At 36.6% G+C, this 20,311-nt stretch overlaps 1 protein-coding gene across 8 annotated transcripts in view; it reads right to left on the bottom strand.

Moving 5' to 3' along the window:
- Window positions 1-20,311, bottom strand: part of RIC8B (RIC8 guanine nucleotide exchange factor B) — a 111,373-nt gene that overhangs the window by 56,488 nt on the left and 34,574 nt on the right. For all 8 annotated transcript variants that reach the window (XR_006735694.1, XR_006735693.1, XM_045553035.1 and 5 more), the window contains exons 3-4: window positions 16,046-16,654; window positions 7,461-7,555 (exon numbers count right to left, since the gene is read on the bottom strand). Coding sequence is in view for 6 of the 8 variants with exons in the window: in XM_045553035.1 (XP_045408991.1) it covers window positions 7,461-7,555; window positions 16,046-16,654 (704 nt within the window). In the remaining 2 variants the exon portion in view is untranslated. The remainder of the gene's footprint in view (window positions 1-7,460; window positions 7,556-16,045; window positions 16,655-20,311) is intronic.

Here is a 20,311-nt window from a genome sequence, read left to right on the forward strand (position 1 = left end):
AATTTTTATTGAGAACATACTATGTATAACTGCTCTAGGTGTTTTTAAGCCTACAATGTAGTGAGAGAGCAAAACAATGAACAAGTAGAAAAATAAGAGTATTTCAGTTAGTAAAAAGTACCACGACAAAAATAAAGCAGGTGATAATATAGAGAGACAAGATGTGTGTGTGCATGTATGTGTGTAAGAGAGCGAGAGAAAAAGAGGGAGAGAGAGGGAGAGAGGAAGAGAGGGAGAGGGAGTGAAGGGGCGGGGGAGAGACTGCCCAATCTAATTTGGGCAGTCAGAGAAGGCCTAACTGAGGAGGTAACATTTGAGTTCTGAGTGAAAAGAAGTACTCAGCCTCTTAAAGATCTGAGTAAAAGCATTCCAGGCAGGAGACAGAGCAAGTACAAAGGCCCTAATAAGCAGTCTATGTCTAAGGAAGAGAAAAAAGAGCATAGTAGTTTAAATACAGAGTTATCTGGATTGTGGAAAGGAGGCAGGGGGAGGGAGAGGGCCAGTGCCATGCAAATGTTTTGCTTGATAATAGAAAGACAGATGTCAGGGGCAGAGGATTCCCAAGGGTACGGCCAATGCCTCAGATTCAATTCCGTGGATTCATCCATTACAACACAATGAGAGATGGTTTTCCTCATTCAGAAGAAATCTATGTTACTGGCATACTGCCATGATGAGAACATACTGCCAAATTTATTAGGCAGAGACTGCCTGACACTTTAGCATGATATTCTCCCTTGAAGCCTTGGGGAGAGGGTTGACACTTAATCCAAATGTCAGGCTTCAATGGCCATGCTAAGAAGTAAATGAAGGCCTTTAGCTCTCCCATAATCTCACTATCCCTCCCTCATGTTGCCAGGCCACCCCAAATATCTATACTGGCCAAGTAAAAACATGTCATCAGCTGAGGATGGGGGTGGGTGGGTGGGAAGGGGAGGCCTGTGGAGAATTGCAAAGGTTTAGAAGAATCATATATAGAGGATGAAAGAGGAAACTGACCAGAGGAAACAGATTTCCCACGTGAGACTGAAGATCATAATAAATACACAGTGATGAAAACAAAAGTTTCTCTTAATCCTTAAAACAGAAAAGAGCCATGAGAGGATTTAAAGCAGATATGTGCTTTTTGAAAAACAACTTTGTGTGCAGTGGAGAAGATGGACCCATCTGTCAGGCTAGATAAAACTCCTCCACAGGGCTCAGCAGCCAGAGTACAGCAGTGGAGAAAGAAGGTAGTCTGAAAGATCTGGGGTTGGGTGCTTTAAGACTTGCAGGACATGGTAATAAAGTAGAGAGAGGTTGAAACGATGAACCAATGTTTTAGAACAGAGAGGGAAGACAGTAAACCTATAAGGGGCTTACAGACAGGAGAAAAAAGAATCATCAGGGGACTAGAAGTCTGGGAGAATAGGTACAGTATGAGTGACGAAGATTTTCCTCATCATGCTAGATCACAGTGAGCTTGCCCTTTGAATTCTATTAGCAATTATCTGAATAATTAATTCACTGTGAAACTACTCAAAAACTATCTTGTGATATCTTTCTATTCTTGTCTTGAATTGTTATTTAGCTTTTCATAATATTTATGTCTTGTCTCCCCATTTCTATGTTCCTCCAGGGTATGTCATGTGGAGTCCTGAGAACACCTAGAACAGTGCTCAGCTATAGTTCAGAAAATATCTATTCACCTAGATAACTGTTATTTACAGAGAATCACTTTAAAAAGCTAAGAGCTTTAATGGTAAAAACAAAATAAAATAAAACCCCCTATGTCCTCAATCTCTCCAAAGTAAACTCCCCTTTTTCTGTACACCTATATAAGCTTGTTCATGTCTGATATATAGCATTCATCAAAACAACTGTACTTTTTTTTTACTTCCAAGTTTGTCTTACCCACTGATTAGTGAGCCCTGGAGAACATATACAGAGACTACACTATTTTTACCTTTGTTGCCCTAAAGATTAACATAGTACCTAACACAGTAAGTGCTTGATTAATAAACAAAAGTGAAATCATATAATTTTCAAACATTAAGTCTGCCATGTATGATTAGAAGACTTAATATTGTTAAAATGTCAATACTATCCAATTCTCTAGATTCAGTACAATCCCTACCAAAATCTCACTGACATTCTTTGTAGAAACAGAAAAACCCATCCTAAAATTCACACAGAATCTCAAGGGATCCCAAACAGCCAAAGCAACCTTGAAAAAGAAGAACAAACCTAAAGGACTCATACTTCCTGATTTCAAAATTTACTATAAAACTACAGTAGTCAAAACTTTGTGTTACTGGGCTAAAGACATACAGACCAACGTAAAAGAAGAGACAGCCCAGAGATAAATCCCTACATACATGGTCAAATGATTTTTGACAAGGGTGTCAAGACCACTCAATGGGGAAAGCACAGTGTTTTCAACAAATGGCACAGGGGAAACTGTATATCCACATGCAAAAGAATAAACCTAGACATTTACCTAACACCATACACAAAAATTAACCCAAAATGGATCAAAGATCTTAATTTAAGGCCTAAAACTATAAAACTCTTAGAAGAAAATACAGGACAAAAGCTTTACAACCCTGGATTTGGCAATGATTTCTTGGACATGACACCAAAGAAACAGGTAACAAATGAAAAAATAGACAAATTGGACTGCATGAAAATTAAATCATTTTGTACATCAAAAGACAATATCAACAGAGTAAAAAGGAAACTCACAGAATGGGAGAAAATGTTTGCAAATCACCTCTGATAAGAGATTAATACCTAGAATATGTACAGAACCCCTAAAACTCAACAACAACAAAACATACACGCTGATTCAAAAATGGGCAAAGAGGCCAACAGTGGTGGCTCACACCTGTAATCCCAGCACTTTGTGAGGACTGCCTGAGCCCAGGAGTTCGAGACCAGTCTGGGTAACATAGCGAGACCCTGTCTCTACAAAAAAAATAAGAAAAATTATCCAGGAATGGTGGTGCATGCCTGTAGTCCCAGGTACTTGGGAGGCTGAGACAGGAGGATCACTTGAGCCCAGGAGTTTGAGGCTGCAGTGGGCTACGACTGCACCATTGCACTCCAGCATGGGCAGCAGAGCAAGACTATGTCTCAAAAAAAAAAAAAAAAGAAAAAGAAAGAAAGAAAAAGAAAAAAGAAAAAATGGGCAAAGGACTGGAACAGACACTTCTCCAGAGAAGATACAAATGGCCAATAAGCACATGAAAAGATGCTCACTAACCCCAATCATTAGAGAAATGCAAATCAAAACTACGATGAGAACTTACACCCATTAGGATGCCTACTATAAACAAAAACAGAAAGTCACAGGGTTGGCAAGGATGTGGAGAAATTGGAACCCTTGTACACCATTGGTAGAAATGTAAAATGGTACAGCAGCTGTGATCCCTCAAAATATTAAATATATAATTACCATAGGATCTAGCAACTCCACTTCTGGGACCCCCCCAAAAGCAGGGTCTTGAAAAGATATTTGCACATCCACTATCATAGCAGAATTATTTATATATTATTTATTATTTATAGCTAAAATGTGGAAGAAATCCAAGTGCCCATTGATGGATGAATGGATAAGAAAATGTGGTATATGTGTATAGTGGAATATTATCCAGCCTCAAAAAGGAAAGGAGGGAAATGTACCATATGCTAAAACATGGTTGAACCTTGAGAACCTTACACTATTGTAAGTAAAAAAAAGCCAGCCACAAAAAAATAAATCCTATATGATTTCACTCATATTAGGTACCTAGAGTCAAATCTGCAGAGACAGAAATAATATAGAATGGTGGTTACCAGGGGCTGGGGAGAGATGGAAATGGGGACTTAGTGTCAATGGGTATAGAGTCTCAGTTGCACAAAATGAAAAAAGTTATGGATGATGGTAATGTTTGTACAATATTATACCTTTTTTGCTACATTAAAGGATATCCTAATTCTGTTCATCTCTATTGTCTACATGAAAGTATTTTATATATATATATCTACATATAGATATAGATATATATTTGTTGTTGTTGTTTTTTTTTTTTTTTTTGAGACAGGGTCTCACCATTGCCGGGGCTAAAGTGCAGTGCCATCATCATAGCTCACTGCAGCTTCAAACTCCTGGTCTCCAGTGACTCCTACTTCAGCCTCCCAAGTAGCTGGGACTACAGGTGTGTGCCACCATGCCTGCCTAATTTTTCTACTTTTTGTAGAGACGTCACCTCATTATGTTGATCAGGCTGATCTTGAACTCGTGGCCTCAAGCAATCTTCCTGCCTTGGTCTCCCAGTATAAACATACTTAATGCCACTGAACTGTACACTTAAAAATTGTTAAGATGGCAAAGTTTATGTTAAGTATATTTTACTATATAAAAAATTTGGAAGAAAAACATCAACTGCCACATGTAATACATTATGTTTAGCACTGTAATAACGTGTCATTAGGTACCAAATTGTCCCCTTTGATAAGTGAGACAAAATGAATTAGTCTAAACAAAGAGACAATAACAACAAAAAGCTTTGTAGATGCCCAGTGTACTCAGTAAGCAAAAGAAACTAGACTCAGAGACTAAAATGCATTAAATCAGGTCTGGTCCTCCCGTCTCCTCTCTTTACCAGCATATCGGCCATCCCTGTATCGCCCCTTCTTTCGAAAATAAAACAAAACCACATCTACACACAACTTTTTTGGGTTGCTTATGGAAAAGCTTATTGATTATGGGCAAGAGTGCTGAAAATACTTTCAGGCAGGCAGTAGAGATGAACAGAATTAGGATGTCCTTTAATGTAGCAAAAAAGGTGAATCATACTAACAACCTATTTGTTACTGTAAATACAGACAAAAGGAAATGAAACAGAACAAATAGATTTTAAAAACCATCTAAAATGCTGATTTGTGAAAATGAAGGTCAAGGTCTGCTGTCTTTGTGAGCTAACTCATTTTATTTCTATGTCCATATCTTCTTGATTTCTCTGGTGGAAAAAACATGGCACTGTCTTATATATCAGAAAAAACATATATATATGTCAGAAAAAGCTGCTAGGCTTTTTTTTACTTACTCTTCTCTTAAAGCACATTTATAGGTTCCTGATATGCATGTACCATAGAACATACCTATCTTCATAATAATTTAGATGAAAAGAGAATTCTTTATATGATCACAGGATAAACATAGAAGTAAGTTCCTAACCAAACTAATACCAAAATCAAGAAACAACTTTTAAAAAAAGATTTACAATGAAGTAAATATTATATCTAAAAGCCAGTATGCTTATTATAATAATGATAGAAGTAGCATGGCAGCAGCACAGTGGCAGTGGCAGCAGCAGCAGCAGCTCCCACTTACTGAGGGCTTACTCAGTGCCAGGGAAGGGGGTGCTCTATGAATTTCTCATTTAATCTCCACCACAACCCTCTAGGTTTGATGAAAATGCATAAGTATACACTACACTTTCTAGGATTACCTATTTCATTACACTCTTCCTTAAAGCAAATAAAAGTATCCAAAAAACAACAGTAAAATACAAACTTAGAAAATAACTTTAAATAATGGAATGAAAGATGTTACTTTGAAATATCTTTTTTTTTTTTAATTTATGCCTTACACACTCAGAACTTGTTTTTAGGGTCACTACAGAGGAGCAGAATTTAGCAGATATTACAATTCTAGTAAGGTTACTAAAATAGCCCCTTGAGGTTGGTGCAGTTTTCCCTGTATTTAAATGGATTAGCCTAGAATCATTACTGTTGAAAATAATACTAATCACTTTAATTCTGATTAAAGGGGCATGCAAGGCCATTCCAGAGGAACTGTTAAGTCAGCAGCAACCTTAATCTCCCAGGAAAGCCTCTGAGAAATACTCATAGATCCTGTCTGTGGCTCTACGAATACTCCTTCTGATTTATAGTAAAGCTAATAGATTTTTATCAGAGCAACTCTTAAGATGAAAGCAAATTTAGAGAAAAAAGCAAGTATCACAAAGGAAAGTAAAGAAGTCTCATTACTTTAAAAAATTTGATTTAAAAAACCTTATATAGTTTTGTTTTCTTTTGACAAATACTGGGTGCTGTCATTATTCAGTGAAATCCTTGGCAATGTATTTGTAACTAGTATAGCAATTCCTGTCATAAAGCTTTCTCTTCACATCCTTGTATGACTATTAAACTCGTAATATTTGATTTACAAAAAGAAAAAAATCAATTTACTCCTGAGCCATAAGCCCATTTTCCTTGAGTTTTTAGTGTCTAGATTTCTAGCATCTCTTGAATATGACAAAAAATTATGGTGGCTCAATAATAAAATCGTTTTAGGATATGATTTATTACAGTTAACCTGATTTTTTTAAAGACAGTTTCAAGAAAATTAAAGTACGATATATGATTTGTAGCTACAGAAAAAAATTACACTTAAGAAAAAAATCCATGCTTATTTATTTATTTATTTTCTGTGACATGCATATATTGTATAGTGGTTTGGAGGGGAGGGTTGTTTTTGTTTTTTGAGACAAGTTTTGCTTTGCTACCCAGGCTGGAGTGCAGTGGTGCAATCATACCTCACTGCAGCCTCAAACTCCTAGGCTGAGGCAGGAGGACTGCCTGGGACTACAGGTGAACGCTACCACACCCAGTTAGTTTTTCTATTTTTTGTAGAGATGGGGTCTTGCTATGTTGCTCAGGCTGGTCTCAAACTCCTGGCCTCAAGCAATCCTCCTGCATTGGCCTCCCAAAACGCTAGTATTACAGGCATCAGCCACCACGCCCAGTGAATATGATAAATTTTAACAGCAGTCTATTTAATAGCTCTAACAAGTAAGTCACAAAATTTAAACTATTTTAAATATATTTTATTTTTTATATATTTTAATACTTATAAGTTTTTTTAAAAAAATTATCATTGCCTAAGATACATGTTTTCTTAAATACTCTTAAAATAAAATTAGTGACCATATTAGTTAAGTGTGGTAATTAAAGGCAGGGTTCAAATCCAAGCTCTTCGACTTACTAGGGCTGTGTGACCTTGGAGAAATTGCTTGTCTGTCTCAGCTTCCTAATCTATGAAAGGGAAAAATAGCAGTACCTACCTCATAAAGTTGATGTGATGATTAAGAGAAGTTAATTTTTATAAAGCACTTAGTGTGATGCCATGCAGTAAGTATTTAATAACTGTGAGCTATTATTACTGTTATTGTGGGTTTTATTGTTGAATGCAACAAATGGCCAAATTCTCTTCTCTTCTTAAGGCTTAATATAACAAAGTCAAAGAGATAGAACAAAAGTTTCTCATCAGGGCATGGTTATGATTTCTATGGTAATGATTTCTGACTTACCAGTTACCTGATTTACTGTAGTATTTTTATTTCTTATACTTATAATAAGCAATTAAAATTAGATGCATAAAAACAAGAATTGTTGATGTCTTTCATTGAGCTATCAACACAGAGCTTACCCACCTGTGCAGCTCTTCTGTTTTGTCTTCAGTTGGACCTACGATTAGTAAACAATGGCGAAGGACAGCTGCCATGACACGGAACTGATGAGAATCACTCTATGGCAAATCAAAAAGAGAGGAAAATTGGGGGTTGAATGCCTTAATGGAGGCATCTGGTGCATTACCACATCTCTTGCCCCTCTAAACAATCATTCTTGTACCATACATTGTATACAGCAGGATATTACAGGAAGAATTCCCATGGTAATACTAAGTAAACAGTCACTATCTCATATGAACAAGTACAACCACGTCCAGAAATGGCCAATGCCAGTAGTTGCTGTCTACTCTGCTTTACCTTAAGATTCTATGCCACTAGGGATTTTTTCATTTCCAGAAAGCCTAGATTCTTTTGTTCCATGCTATACTGTTCCAGTTGACCAGTCATTATAGAAGTTCAAACAGATGATGTTATCAGGTATTTTAGAGGCCAGTTGTATGTCCTTAATAAAAATGTCTCATCTTGTAACTTTCAAAAGCAGTAAATTCATCAACTTCATTTTAATCAATCTTCTTAATATCCCAATTCTCCCCAGAACTAACATCAAGTAATGAAAAACAAGCAATCTCTAATGTTTACTCATTGGCAGTGGTATGAGAGACTGAGGGAAACAATAGGAAATAAAGTAAGCTCTCAATATCATTTAGTTTAAGTCTTCATTTTTAGCGAGATCTTGGGCCATTACAACTGCTTTCTTTTTTTTTTTTTGAGACAGAGTCTCACACTGTGCCCGGGTAGAGTGCAGTGGTGTCATCATAGCTCACTGCAACCTCTAACTCCCGGGCGCAAGTGATCCTCCTGCCTCGGCCTCCCGAGTAGCTGGGACTACAAGCGGGCACCACTGTGCTCGTCTAATTTTTCTATTTTTAGTAGAGACAAGGTCTTGTTCTTGCTGAGGCTGGTCTCAAACTCCTGAGCTCAAGCAATCCTCCTGCCTCGGCCTCCTATAGTGCCAGGATTACAGGCGTGAGCCACTGTGCCCAGCCTCATTACAACTTCTTTAATCATCTGCATCAAGGTCACATCTCTGGTCTTCCAGATTTTAAGTAACTAAGAAGACATATTGAAATTGGAGATAATTATGATAGAGAGCCTGAATATGCCATACTTCAGGAAGGCTCCAATTACTTCAAATACTACATAAAAATCCTAAAACTTAATATATAATTGATTTCAAGTCCATGTAAAGTGAAACATAGTCACAAATTATATACATATATCCTATGTTCATATATATAACTCACATAGCCCTTCTAGGAAGATGTCTCTCATAAAATATAGCAAGCAATGAGGGCATACTTTAATTACTCAAAATGTGGATATATTTTAAATAGTAACACCATCATGTATAGATTTGAAAGAGATGAAGGCCTCAGTGGCATAAGTGAAAAATAAAAAGCAGTGCACTTGGGGTTAGGAGTGTAGGTTATGTATGACTTTAGACAAGTCAAACAGTTTCTCTGAGCCTCAGTTTCCCCATATGCATCTCCATAAACATGAGGTTCTGTTAGGGTTATAAAAGGATTAAAGAAAATGATATATATGAAAGAGCTCTAAAACTTTCAACAAGACATTTGAAGGTGAGGGGGAAGGGTGAGGGAAGAAGGAAACAAAAGGTAAGACTGACAGAACCAAAATGAATGAGGAAGAAATAATTGTGGCGGGGAAGGGGGAGACGAAAAAGGGGAAGAGGGGCCAGTGGAATGCCAGAAACACTAAGACTGGCAGGGTTGGAATGCATGTTGTCCCATTTGAATGCCTAAATGAAAATTCTCTCATATGTAAATATAATTTTACTTACCCCAAATTACAGGAAGCACAATGAAACCCATGTCAAACTCATCCATTGCTTAACTCCTGATAAAATCGTATTTTCCTTGGTTTTAAAAATTAACTGGGGAATACACTTCCTTTTAAACTAGATTTTCCTTTATTCTAAGATATAACAATCTTTTTCTTTTCATGCTGATGTTGACAAACCTCTTGTAAAACTATCCATTTTGGTCTTTCCATTATTTGCAATTACAAACCAATCCTACTTTCCATCCCAGTTCCTCCTTTTCTAGTTTTCATAACATCAGTTCCCAAGTTGTACCTTATGTGTGCAATGTTCTCTTTTATCCTAAATCCACTACATTCTCTCCATTTCTCTACTCAAAACAACTACTGAAACCCCTACATCGTTTGCCCCTGCTCTTTGCATCATTGATTCCTTTTCATACTTTAGGTCTCAGCTAAAATATCTTCTCAGGGAAGATCTTTCTTTGACTACCTTTTATCAAGTAGATTCCTTCCTTCAAGATCTTAAGATTTTTCTCATGAAATCATAATTTGTAATTTCAAATTTGCTTATTTATTTGTATGTACTTTTGTTTCCTCCACTAATCTATTACCTTCATGAGGATAAATTTTAATGTACATGTTAAGCATATCACATATAAACAGAAAAATGCAGAAATCATAAGTGTACAGCTAAATAAATTTTCATAAACGAGCATACTCATATAACCAGTATGAAAATTATGAAATATCAAGATTAAGAACTCCAGAATTCTCCTCATGTGCTCAAGTGACAATCTTCTGCTCCTGAAAGGTAACCCTAACTTCTAATGTCACTGGTTAGTGATTTTTGTTGTTTTCAAACTTTATATGAATGGAATCATAAAGTATAGACCTTCTTGTGTCTGGCTGTGAGATTCACCCACATTACAGTGTGTAATTTGCTATCATTTGTTCTTTCCCACTGCTTGAGAACAGTGCTATTTATTTGAAATGTAGTTCGTGTGCCACTGCCGGCTCATCACTGATCCATAATACCCTGAGTACAGAAGGTGTGTATGAACATTTGGCAACTTTTTTGGACAGTCTGACGTTGTGTATTATTGTATTAAACAAGAGTTTCATTCTGACAGCTAGGGAAAAAAAACCTATCTGTGGTCCTTCACTACAGATAGTTTAAGAAAGCACTGCTGTATAGTATTCCATTGTATGAATACACCACAATTCACTTGTCTATTCTTGATATACACTTGGATTGTTTCCAGTCAGCTTTGGGCTATTTTGAAGGGCCCAAAAGAGATGGAGCAGGAACCCCTTGTAGGGACCTGTAGGGAGGGAGACTAAGCATGGAAATAAAGGACAATCTTGAGTTCCTTCAGGGGAAATTCCAGGAAGGGCTAGCCTTAAAAAGGGAAGGGGTGGCCTGGCCGCTGGCTCACGCCTGTAATTCTAGCACTCTGATAGGCCAAGGTGGGAGGATCGCTTGAGGTCAGCAGTTCAAGACCAGCCTGAGCAAGAGCGAGACCTGTCTCTACTAAAAACAGAAAAAATTAGCCAGTCAACGAAAAATAGAAACAAAAAATTAGCTGGGCGTGATGGCTCGTGCCTATAGTCCCAGCTACTTGGGAGACTGAGGCAGGAGGATCGCTTGAGCCCAGGAGTTTGAGGTTGCTGTGAGCTAGGATGACGCCATGGCACTCACTCTAGCCCGGGCAACAAAGCGAGACTCTGTCTCAAAAAAAAAAAAAAAAAAAGCGAATGGGTAACCTGATGAGAACAATGGCCCGACGAACTGCCAAAGTCACAAGTTCCCTATGGAATCTAAAAGATGGCCTCAAGGGAGAACTGAGGGATTGAACTCTGATCACCATTCTTTATTCTAAATTTCTGCCTCAGGGGCCTGTCACATCCATCTTAACATTCCTCTCTGCTAATCCAAGAATTGCTGAATACACCTATACTCACTCCCCACCTTCAGGATATCCCACCTTTTGAGCCAGCACAATGTATAATCTCCATGTACTGATTTACAATTTTGCCTGTCTGAATTGTACCCCTGCCTTTAAAAACCCTGGCTTGCAAACCATTGGGGAGTCCAGGTCGTTAGCATTAGCCCCGTTGCAACTCTTGGCTTCAATGTCTGGCTTTACTGTGCCAGGTGAGCAGATCCCAGTTTGGTTTGGTAACAAGTGCTGCTATGAACATACTTTTTACATGTCATGTATGATACCTACTGGGTATATACCCAGGAGAGGAGATGCTAGGTCATGGGGCACATACATATGTCAAGCTTTAGAAGATACTGCCAAACAATGTTTCAAAGTGCTTATACCAGTTTATACTCCCATCATTTGCTCTACAGATGTACCAATACTTGGTATTGTTAGCTCCCCCGCCCCCTTTTTTTTTTACATTTCCTTCAAAATCTCTACAATAATCACAGAACCAACTTCTTCTGTTACAAAGTGATATTCTCATTCTATGGGCACTCATTGTTGCATTTCATTCAAATGGCATCTTCTGACTACTTAGATATTTGTATTTCTTTGCACTTGCTTGTCTGGCTCTAACATGTCTGCTGGTTTTTGTACTTTCTTACTATGTTGCATTGATATCTGGGAAGTATTGGAGAAGGAAATGTGTGCTAAGTAAGGGATCCCTAGAATACCATGCTCTCCTTCATCAACAAAGAGATTTAGGAAAATGTTAAAGCAGGAGAAAGACAAGACCATTTCAATGAACTTTTCCAGAATGGACTTTATAACCTGCTAAAGGAATCAATTGACCTTTTGAAAAATACCACCTTTACGAAAGGGACAGAGAGACAGTCTAGGGGAAAGGAGGGTGGGAGGGAAAGAGACACTGACTTCACATGTAGAAATAAGGACAGCTACATTTCCCACTGATTGAAAAGGAATCTCCAAAATAATCTGCTAACGGCATCAGCAGGCAGGCAGGAATTTAACACTGAGGCATGAATCTAAAATGAACAAACTGCACTAATTTGCTAAACCTCAAGAAAAACCTAGTCATTAATTTTCTGTTTTTGGTGAACTGTAAATGGAAGCAATCATAAAAATACCTACTAAAATAGTTAAAACCAAAACCAAATGTTTGTGTTTTCTAAACTGTCAAACTATGAAATAGGCAAAGATTTTTAAAAAGTAAAATGTCCATGGTTTGAAAAGGTATAAACCAGCACTATTTTTCAGAAGGTTAATCTGGCAATATAGACCAAAAAACTTCCCTCTGGCCCACCAATTTCAGGAAGATATCTATAGAAATTTTACAACAAAAAAATTCACTGTATTAGTATTTAAAATAGCAAGCAACTGCAAACAATCTAAGTGGTTCCAAAAGGAGGATTTGTTAAAGGTTGATAAGTCTTTCCTTATGAAGAAACACTCATAAGTATTATAATACTTGAGTATTTGTTATTCTCATAGGTCTTTTTATACTTATGAGTCTTCTTTCATAAGGATTTATTGCCTTTAACAAATAGGAGCTAGAAGATAGCTGTCAAAAAAATTTCTTTTGGTTGCAGAACGTTTTTTATCCCCCAAATGAAATCTAAGTTACAACCTAAATCTAAAAGAAAGAACAGTAACAGCACTAACAATTGGTGCTTTTTTAAAAGTGTGGGTGAGGAACTTGGAACATTGTCCACTCACTCCCCGAGGCCATCTTTGAAACTTTATGGCTTCAAGAAACATATTTTGGAAACTATTACTCCTCAAGAACATTTATTGTGAAAAACAAGACCAAAATTGAAATAACTGTATTTAAATAAAAATATATGTGTGTGTATATATATATATATGTATATATATGTTTCTATTTATATAGGATACAATGAAGAATGGTTAAGAAAGATATACATCAAAAAAAATGAAATAATGTCTTTTGCTGCAACTTGGATGGAACTGGAGGCCATTATCCTAAGTGAAGTAACTCAGGAATATAAAATCAAATACCACATATTCTCACTTATCAATGGGAGTTAAACTATAGGTACTCATGGTCACACAGAGGGAAACAATAGAGAGTGAAGATTTCAAAGGTGGGGGGGGTGAGAGATGAAAAATTATCTATTGGGCACAATGTACACTATTTGGGTAATGGGTACACTAAAAGCCCAGATCTCATCACTATATAATTTATCCCCATATAATAAAATGGTACTTGTACCCCCCAAATATATTGAAATAAAAAAAAGATATATATCGGAAAGCAAATATTGCTTATCTTCTGAGTGGTGAGTTTACAGCTAATTTGTATTTTCTTATTGCTTGTATGCTTTTTTCCTAGATCTTCTACAATGAGTATGTATTATTTTCCTAAGAAGGAAAATAACATTATTAATTTTTAAAGTTGTATTTTTCTGTAAAATAAGTTTTCCATATCCCTTTACTTCAGTTGGTCTTTTGAAGTATTGACAATTCTTTAGGTGCTTGCTCAAATAAACTGAAATGTTTTTTGTCTGACAAGCAAGGAGATATTGAAATGTAGGTAAATGGACTCTTAGTAGCAAGTTTCTCTACACCCTGATTAAAGATTTTCTTTATGCCAAGTTGTGGGTACCTCACTAGTACTCTATGCTCTGGTTTCTGTGTCTTTTCATAACACTGTTCAGTTTCTAAGAAATGTTCATTCTCTCATTCTTCAAATGGCTAAATCATCCTCAGTCTTCAGATCTCAGGAAAGACCTTTAGAAGTTTTCTTTGACTATACTAAATATTCCCAATCATTGTACTGTTTCTCTCCTAGCATATAACATGATTTGAATTATATATTTGTTTACTGATTTATTATCTATCTCACCTACAAAACCAAAGCTTCATAAAGGAAAAGACTATGCCTATTATATGCCAATATATTACATAATGTGCAGCATAATATCTAACAATTGTCCATAAATATTCATTGAATGAATGAATGAATGACTAAACATCTGATGAAAGTTGAATTTGTAAATTCATGAAGACATTCTTATTTAAATGGATTGGCAAGAATGCTATTTTTAATACTGTTTAAATCTCTGAAAACTTCAATAATAGCCTGGAGTCATATTAACTGTGCATATTTTATAAGGGCTGTTATCAATTGATCCAGTACTCCTAACAGGTACTAGGTCTGAGATACCTACTCCAGGATTACTGATTTTTTTAGCATGTATCTCTTTGAGAATAAACATTCTATAACACAGAATGAGTATTTGTTAGTTCAACATTTTCTAAAGGTTCTTCTAGTCCCAATATTACTTATAACTGAAGCCCATTAAAGAGGGTTAATCTCAACTTGCTGATATTTATTACATGTCATCCTGTACATATAATATGTACGGCCACTAAATTTTAAACCCTTTTTGTCAGGAATCTGAACAATGTGAGCAACTATTTTGGGCATAATTTAAATTATAACAGGGCCTCCAACAATGACAAACCAATAGTCTCAGAGGAGCTCTTGCAACTAAATGGAGAGCTTAAAAACACCAAAACAAACATCATAAGAAAAATAACCATAGAAGGTACCAAATAAGCATAGAGACATAACATTTTAAATACTTCCAAATATTTGGTTTCAAAGCATAAATGGAGCATGTGGGCTTTGCACATCTTTTCCTGCCAAGTCCCAGGAAAAACTGACCATAGTATGGTCATCTAAAACAGCTGTTAGGACTGATCTTCAAATATTTGGTTTCAAAATACAGACCTATTTGCACTTTAAAACTCAGATGTCTGCATACTCCCACTACAGCACTGCACTGAGATAATCCTTTTAAAGTAGGCTGTTGAAAAAAACAGATCTTTATTTATGGGTGAGAACTGTTTCAAATGGACATAGCAAAATGTTAGCCTGTTTGCTCTGGCACCCAAATAACTCTTTCTTTCCCCTTTTTGTATAGGCAGGAACTAAATTCCACTAGTTATTTAAGGTTAAAAAAAGAGAATAAATGTGAAATGTTACAATTCTAGAAGGAAGGAAAAGAGTTTATGTCCACTTCACTTAAAATTGTTGACTTCCTTAAACTAAGTTTCTTATTTAGCACATTGTTCTTGTGGGTACTCAAATATAAACTATCAAATCTGCCTCACTATGGGTTGCTGGGAAGTCCTAAGCCACAGAAAAGGATCGCCAAATAGCAATACGTTAAGTGGTTTAAAATAACCTTTCCCACACTCTAGTATAATTATGCTTGTTTTCTAGGGCTTGTGTATCAGCATGTATAATCTAGCTGTAGTCCCACACTTCTGATAGTTATCTAACACCACACGGTGACACCCCAGGAGACTGGGATGATAGGCATATACAGAGCATCTTTTACTCTTTTGAGCAGACGTCAATTCTGATTGATTGACTTCAACTGGTTTGATTCATCTTAACTTTAAGATGGCAGCCACTAAAAATGCCTATGCCTTTATCAACCACAGTTTTGTTTCTCTTCAAATCTTACCATTTAAACCTTGGTCCTCAAAGAGGCACTCGTAAAAGAGACAAGTGATAGTACAACTCGGAAAACTACCTATATTTGACATCTTACAGAACAGCAGTTCATCTTCACTGTATTCTTCTGGTAGGTGTTACACAAATGGGAAAAAAAGACTTGTAATGGTTAAGAAATGTAACCTGGGTCATACAACTGATTAATTGGGGAATTGGGAACTTTTCCCATTTCTCAACTTAGCATTTTTCCCTTGCAGGCAGCTCTAAGGATGCCCCAGACTAATTAAATTCCAGGTAGATAAGGATACTCTTCCCAACCTTACCTCTTTATGCACCTTCCAACTGTCTACTGTCACATTGAAGAGAGCTTTGAGGGCCTCAATGGCACAGTCTGTCTCCTGAGGTGAGAGAGGAGGTCCATTATGGTCTATGGCCGATTCATACTCATCGGTCCACTTGATGCTAAAGGCACTTTCCAAAACCTGGGTTAGCAGCGGTAGTCCCTGGAGCTCATAGCGCAATTGTGACCTGATGTCGGTGTGCAAAAGTGACAGGACGAAGAGCAAGCGCAAGTCAAAGCACTTAATGTCATTGATAAATTTTCGGTCCTTGCACTTTCTCAGGAGATTACAGAGCTTTGCAGCAAGATTAAGTTCCAGGCTGAGCTGCTGTGCCATCTGACTGTTGAACACTATGTTACACAGACATTTTAATGACTCCACAATAACTGGGAACTCCGACACCTTCTCCAAAGAATCATCCGACTCAGTTAGCTTGGCTAGTCGCAGAAGTATCTGCATATTTTCCTTAGTTGTTACAGGAACTAAAACCTTTTTGTCTCTGGAGAGAATGCGGAGTACTTCCAGGCAGGACACTTGACATGTTGTTGGCACGTCCTTTACAAGGACTTTAAATATGCCTTCACAGAGTTTCTGAAAAACAAGAAGTATGCAAAAATCATTATTTAGCTCAAACGATTTAAAACAGAATGTTTCTTTACCAATGTATTTAACAACAATTAAAGATCTGGCTAGAAAAGGTTTTTATTTTTTTGTAAATCACAGAATGTTTAGAACTAAAAAAGACCTTATATTTTGTGTACTTCTTTCACTTCATAGATATGGAAATTGAGGGCCGGAGAGGTTAAGTTATTTGCACTAGGGCAGAGTGAATTAGTGGCATAGTTATGGGTTTCCTACTTTCCAGTCCAATATTCTTTCTATAAAGTCATTACTCTATTTTAAACCGATTTCAAATATCTTATACAACTTTGTTCTCAATGGCTTTTTAACATCAGAGTAAACAGTATCAGGATGGAAGGCAACCAGTCTGAATCACACAGCTGTTCCCTTTTCAGAAGATTAACACCTAGAGAATTAGTTCATATTTGTCCACAGTACAGGCTTTTGTAGACAGACTTAAAGAAGTATGCATTTCTGCTGAGTTTTAGTTGTGCTATTTCTTCTGAATTTACAATTCTATAGTCTCATGTTTCAGAAACCAAAAACCCTCTTTAGCTAAGATCTAATAGTATTTAATCATCAAGTAATCTCAGAGAAAAACTTATGCTGACATACTAATGAAAATTATTCCAAGTGTTGGGTTCCAAATAGAGTTCAGCTAGCATATATTATTCCTTGAGCCAACTGCAAAAAGGTGACCCCTCCAGGCAGACTGCTAAAAAGTATTCTCACTGCGTAAACAATTATTAAATAGCCCCTCTTTCTCTGGGTAGCACTGTGCCAGGACACATGGTTTAGGAAGCTCAGAATGTAGAAGGAATTTTAGCTCCCTTTTGTTCTCTTGGTGTAGGATGCAGATTGCATAAATATATGTAGCAGTCTTGGTTCCAAATCTTGCTACCAATATCTCAGGAACAATTATTTCAGGATGGACTCAAATATCTTGTATTTTTTGAAAAGTAATTATTTATACCATTCCCAAATTTAAGAATCACTGACCATTCCCTCAAAATCCAATGTCAGCTTTCTTTATAAATTGCAGGTCTGCATCTCTCAAGCTTACCCTCATATGTGGACCAAGCGGGTATAACCATTCCATTGCTAAATATTTCTGTACTCCATTATATTTTATAAAAACAACAGTAACAACAACTACGACCAAAATAAGATTTTACAAAGTTTCTATTATCCTATTATCAGAATTTACCTCTTCAAAAAGAGGCTACCTGGGGGTCAAGCATTACGATCCTGGCAGGAATTTCAGGTTATGTGTACCTTCTCAGTACATCCTACTGGTACAGCTACAGAAATGTCAACTTTAAACATACAGTCATCCCTCAGTATCCATGGGGGGGGGGGTATAGTTCCAGAAACCCCTGCAAATACCAAAATCCACAGATGCTCAAGCCCCTGACAAAAAATGTAATATTTGCATATAACCTACACACATCCTCCAGTATACTTTAAATTATCTCTAGATTATTTATAATACTTAATACAATGTAAATGCTATGGAAATAAAAATAGTTGTTATATAGTTTAGGGAATGACAAGAAAAAAGCCTGTACATGCTCAGTATATATGCAACCATCCATTTCTTTTCCCCCAAGTATTTTCAATCTGCAGTTTGTTACATCTACAGATATAGAACCCACCATACGGAGGGACGACTGTACTATGTTTTCTAAATAGAAGTAGGAAGGAACTTTACCTGACAAACTAAAAAAAATTTCATAACAATGTCAACTCTATCCCTGCCATACCTGATAACTAGAAGGAACCTTCTTTTATGTTTCAGTATGATTGTTAAAGTATTTTAAAAAACAAATGTAGTTTGGAGATGGAACGAAGTATAATATGCCCATTGTTAAAAATATACAAAGCAGAGAAAATTTTCTCCAATTTCAGATCTTTCACATCCAAGACAAAAAAATACATTCTACATACTACTTCGCATGTGGTATATTCCTGGTGGTGGAGTCAGATCACCTTTGTTCCCATACAATTTTATTCAAGAAGGAAATCATCTACCTTCCTATTTAAGAAATGTGTAATAAATATGGTATTACAAAATATCATATATGTGAATTTGGAGTTCTACATGTCTAATACTACACAAAATCTTTATCTCCTTCCTTTCTAAACCAAACAACAATAAAATAAAATAAAAATCAATGGGCAATATGGTCCCTTTCTTCCTAACTTCAGATCAAAAAAGAAAAAGAGCAGAGCGTGAAGACAAATTGGAATAAACAGGGCTATAACCCAAATAGACCGGGAAACTTTGGGACCTAACAAGGACATGAAAGAGAGTAGAGGTGCCTACAAAATTCACAGTTAAAAACTACTTCATTTAAAAGCTTGCAGAAGATCACCCAGCAATCAAAGACAAGAGTTCTTACTTTAAAGCACAGTCTTACAGTTTTTCTTAAACATACCATTTCTCACTACAGACCTACCTCACATAATGACTGTTAGATAGCTTTCTCCTATAATGTCTCTTGAAAAGTAATACCACTTTTTGGATAATGACTCCCTTTTTTTGGGTTATAATTTATAATAATTTATAATAATAATACATAATAATATAATATAATAATAATATATAATAAAAATTTATAATAATTTATAATAATAAATCATTTATCACATTTGGATGGATGAAAAATGCTACACTTTACATATGCACACCATCAAGAGGGTTGAAAAGGTAGTATTCTTTACGATACCTCCTTTATCTGTTGAGTACATGCACTGCTTCCATGTTCCAAAGGTGCTCTTGTATTCCCCTTTATTTTGCCCCAAGAGTATTTTTCTGTGCTATAACTAGTTTTTAAGTTGATTTTACTCTTCCTAAAACATGATCTGCTCTCCTCAAACACCTTTCATAGCTCCCTGTTGCTTACAGATTGCTGCTGAAATGAGCCCTTTTCTATTGCTGTCTTTGTGACACACACAAACACCTCCCCCCTCCTTCTTGTTCGGGTGTTCCAAACTGATTTCCAGTCCCTGACTATGATATGTCCTGCGCCTTTCCTCTGCTATTCCTTCAGTATGGCATGCCCTGCCATCTGCCCACCAGCGACTGCCAAAAAAATTTTAGTAGTTCACTCCTGAACTGAAACCCGAGGGTAGACTATAGCAGTGGGTCTCAAAACTTTAGCATGCATCATAATCACCTAAAGGGCTTGTTAAAATACAGACTGTTATATCTCATCCCCAGAGTTTCTGATTCAGTAAGTCTAGGATGAGGCTCCAGAACTGGGACTTTTAACAAGTTCCCAGTTGATGTTGCTACTGGTCCAGGAGCTACACTCTGAGAACCACTGAACTATGGTTAACAATGGACTGACATAATCTGGATGTTAGGGGGTAAGGGTTAACTGAGAATAACTCATCAGATGAACACAGAAAAGCAGGCAGATGAGCATAGAAAAGCAGGCAGATGAGCATAGAAAAGCAGGCAGAGTTCAAAGCCATTAGTACAAACATCTTAATTTCTCCTTCAATGCCCTGTGCTGAAGATGTATATGGTTGGCAGGAACAGGAATGAGCTGTTGTTATTGTCTGTCACATTACTTTTCTTTTATTAAATGTTAAAAATTACTAGAGATGTGAAGCACACTA

The sequence above is a fragment of the Lemur catta genome, chromosome 6 (assembly GCF_020740605.2).
Source record: "Lemur catta isolate mLemCat1 chromosome 6, mLemCat1.pri, whole genome shotgun sequence".
In the NCBI taxonomy this organism is placed as follows: Eukaryota; Metazoa; Chordata; class Mammalia; order Primates; family Lemuridae; genus Lemur; species Lemur catta.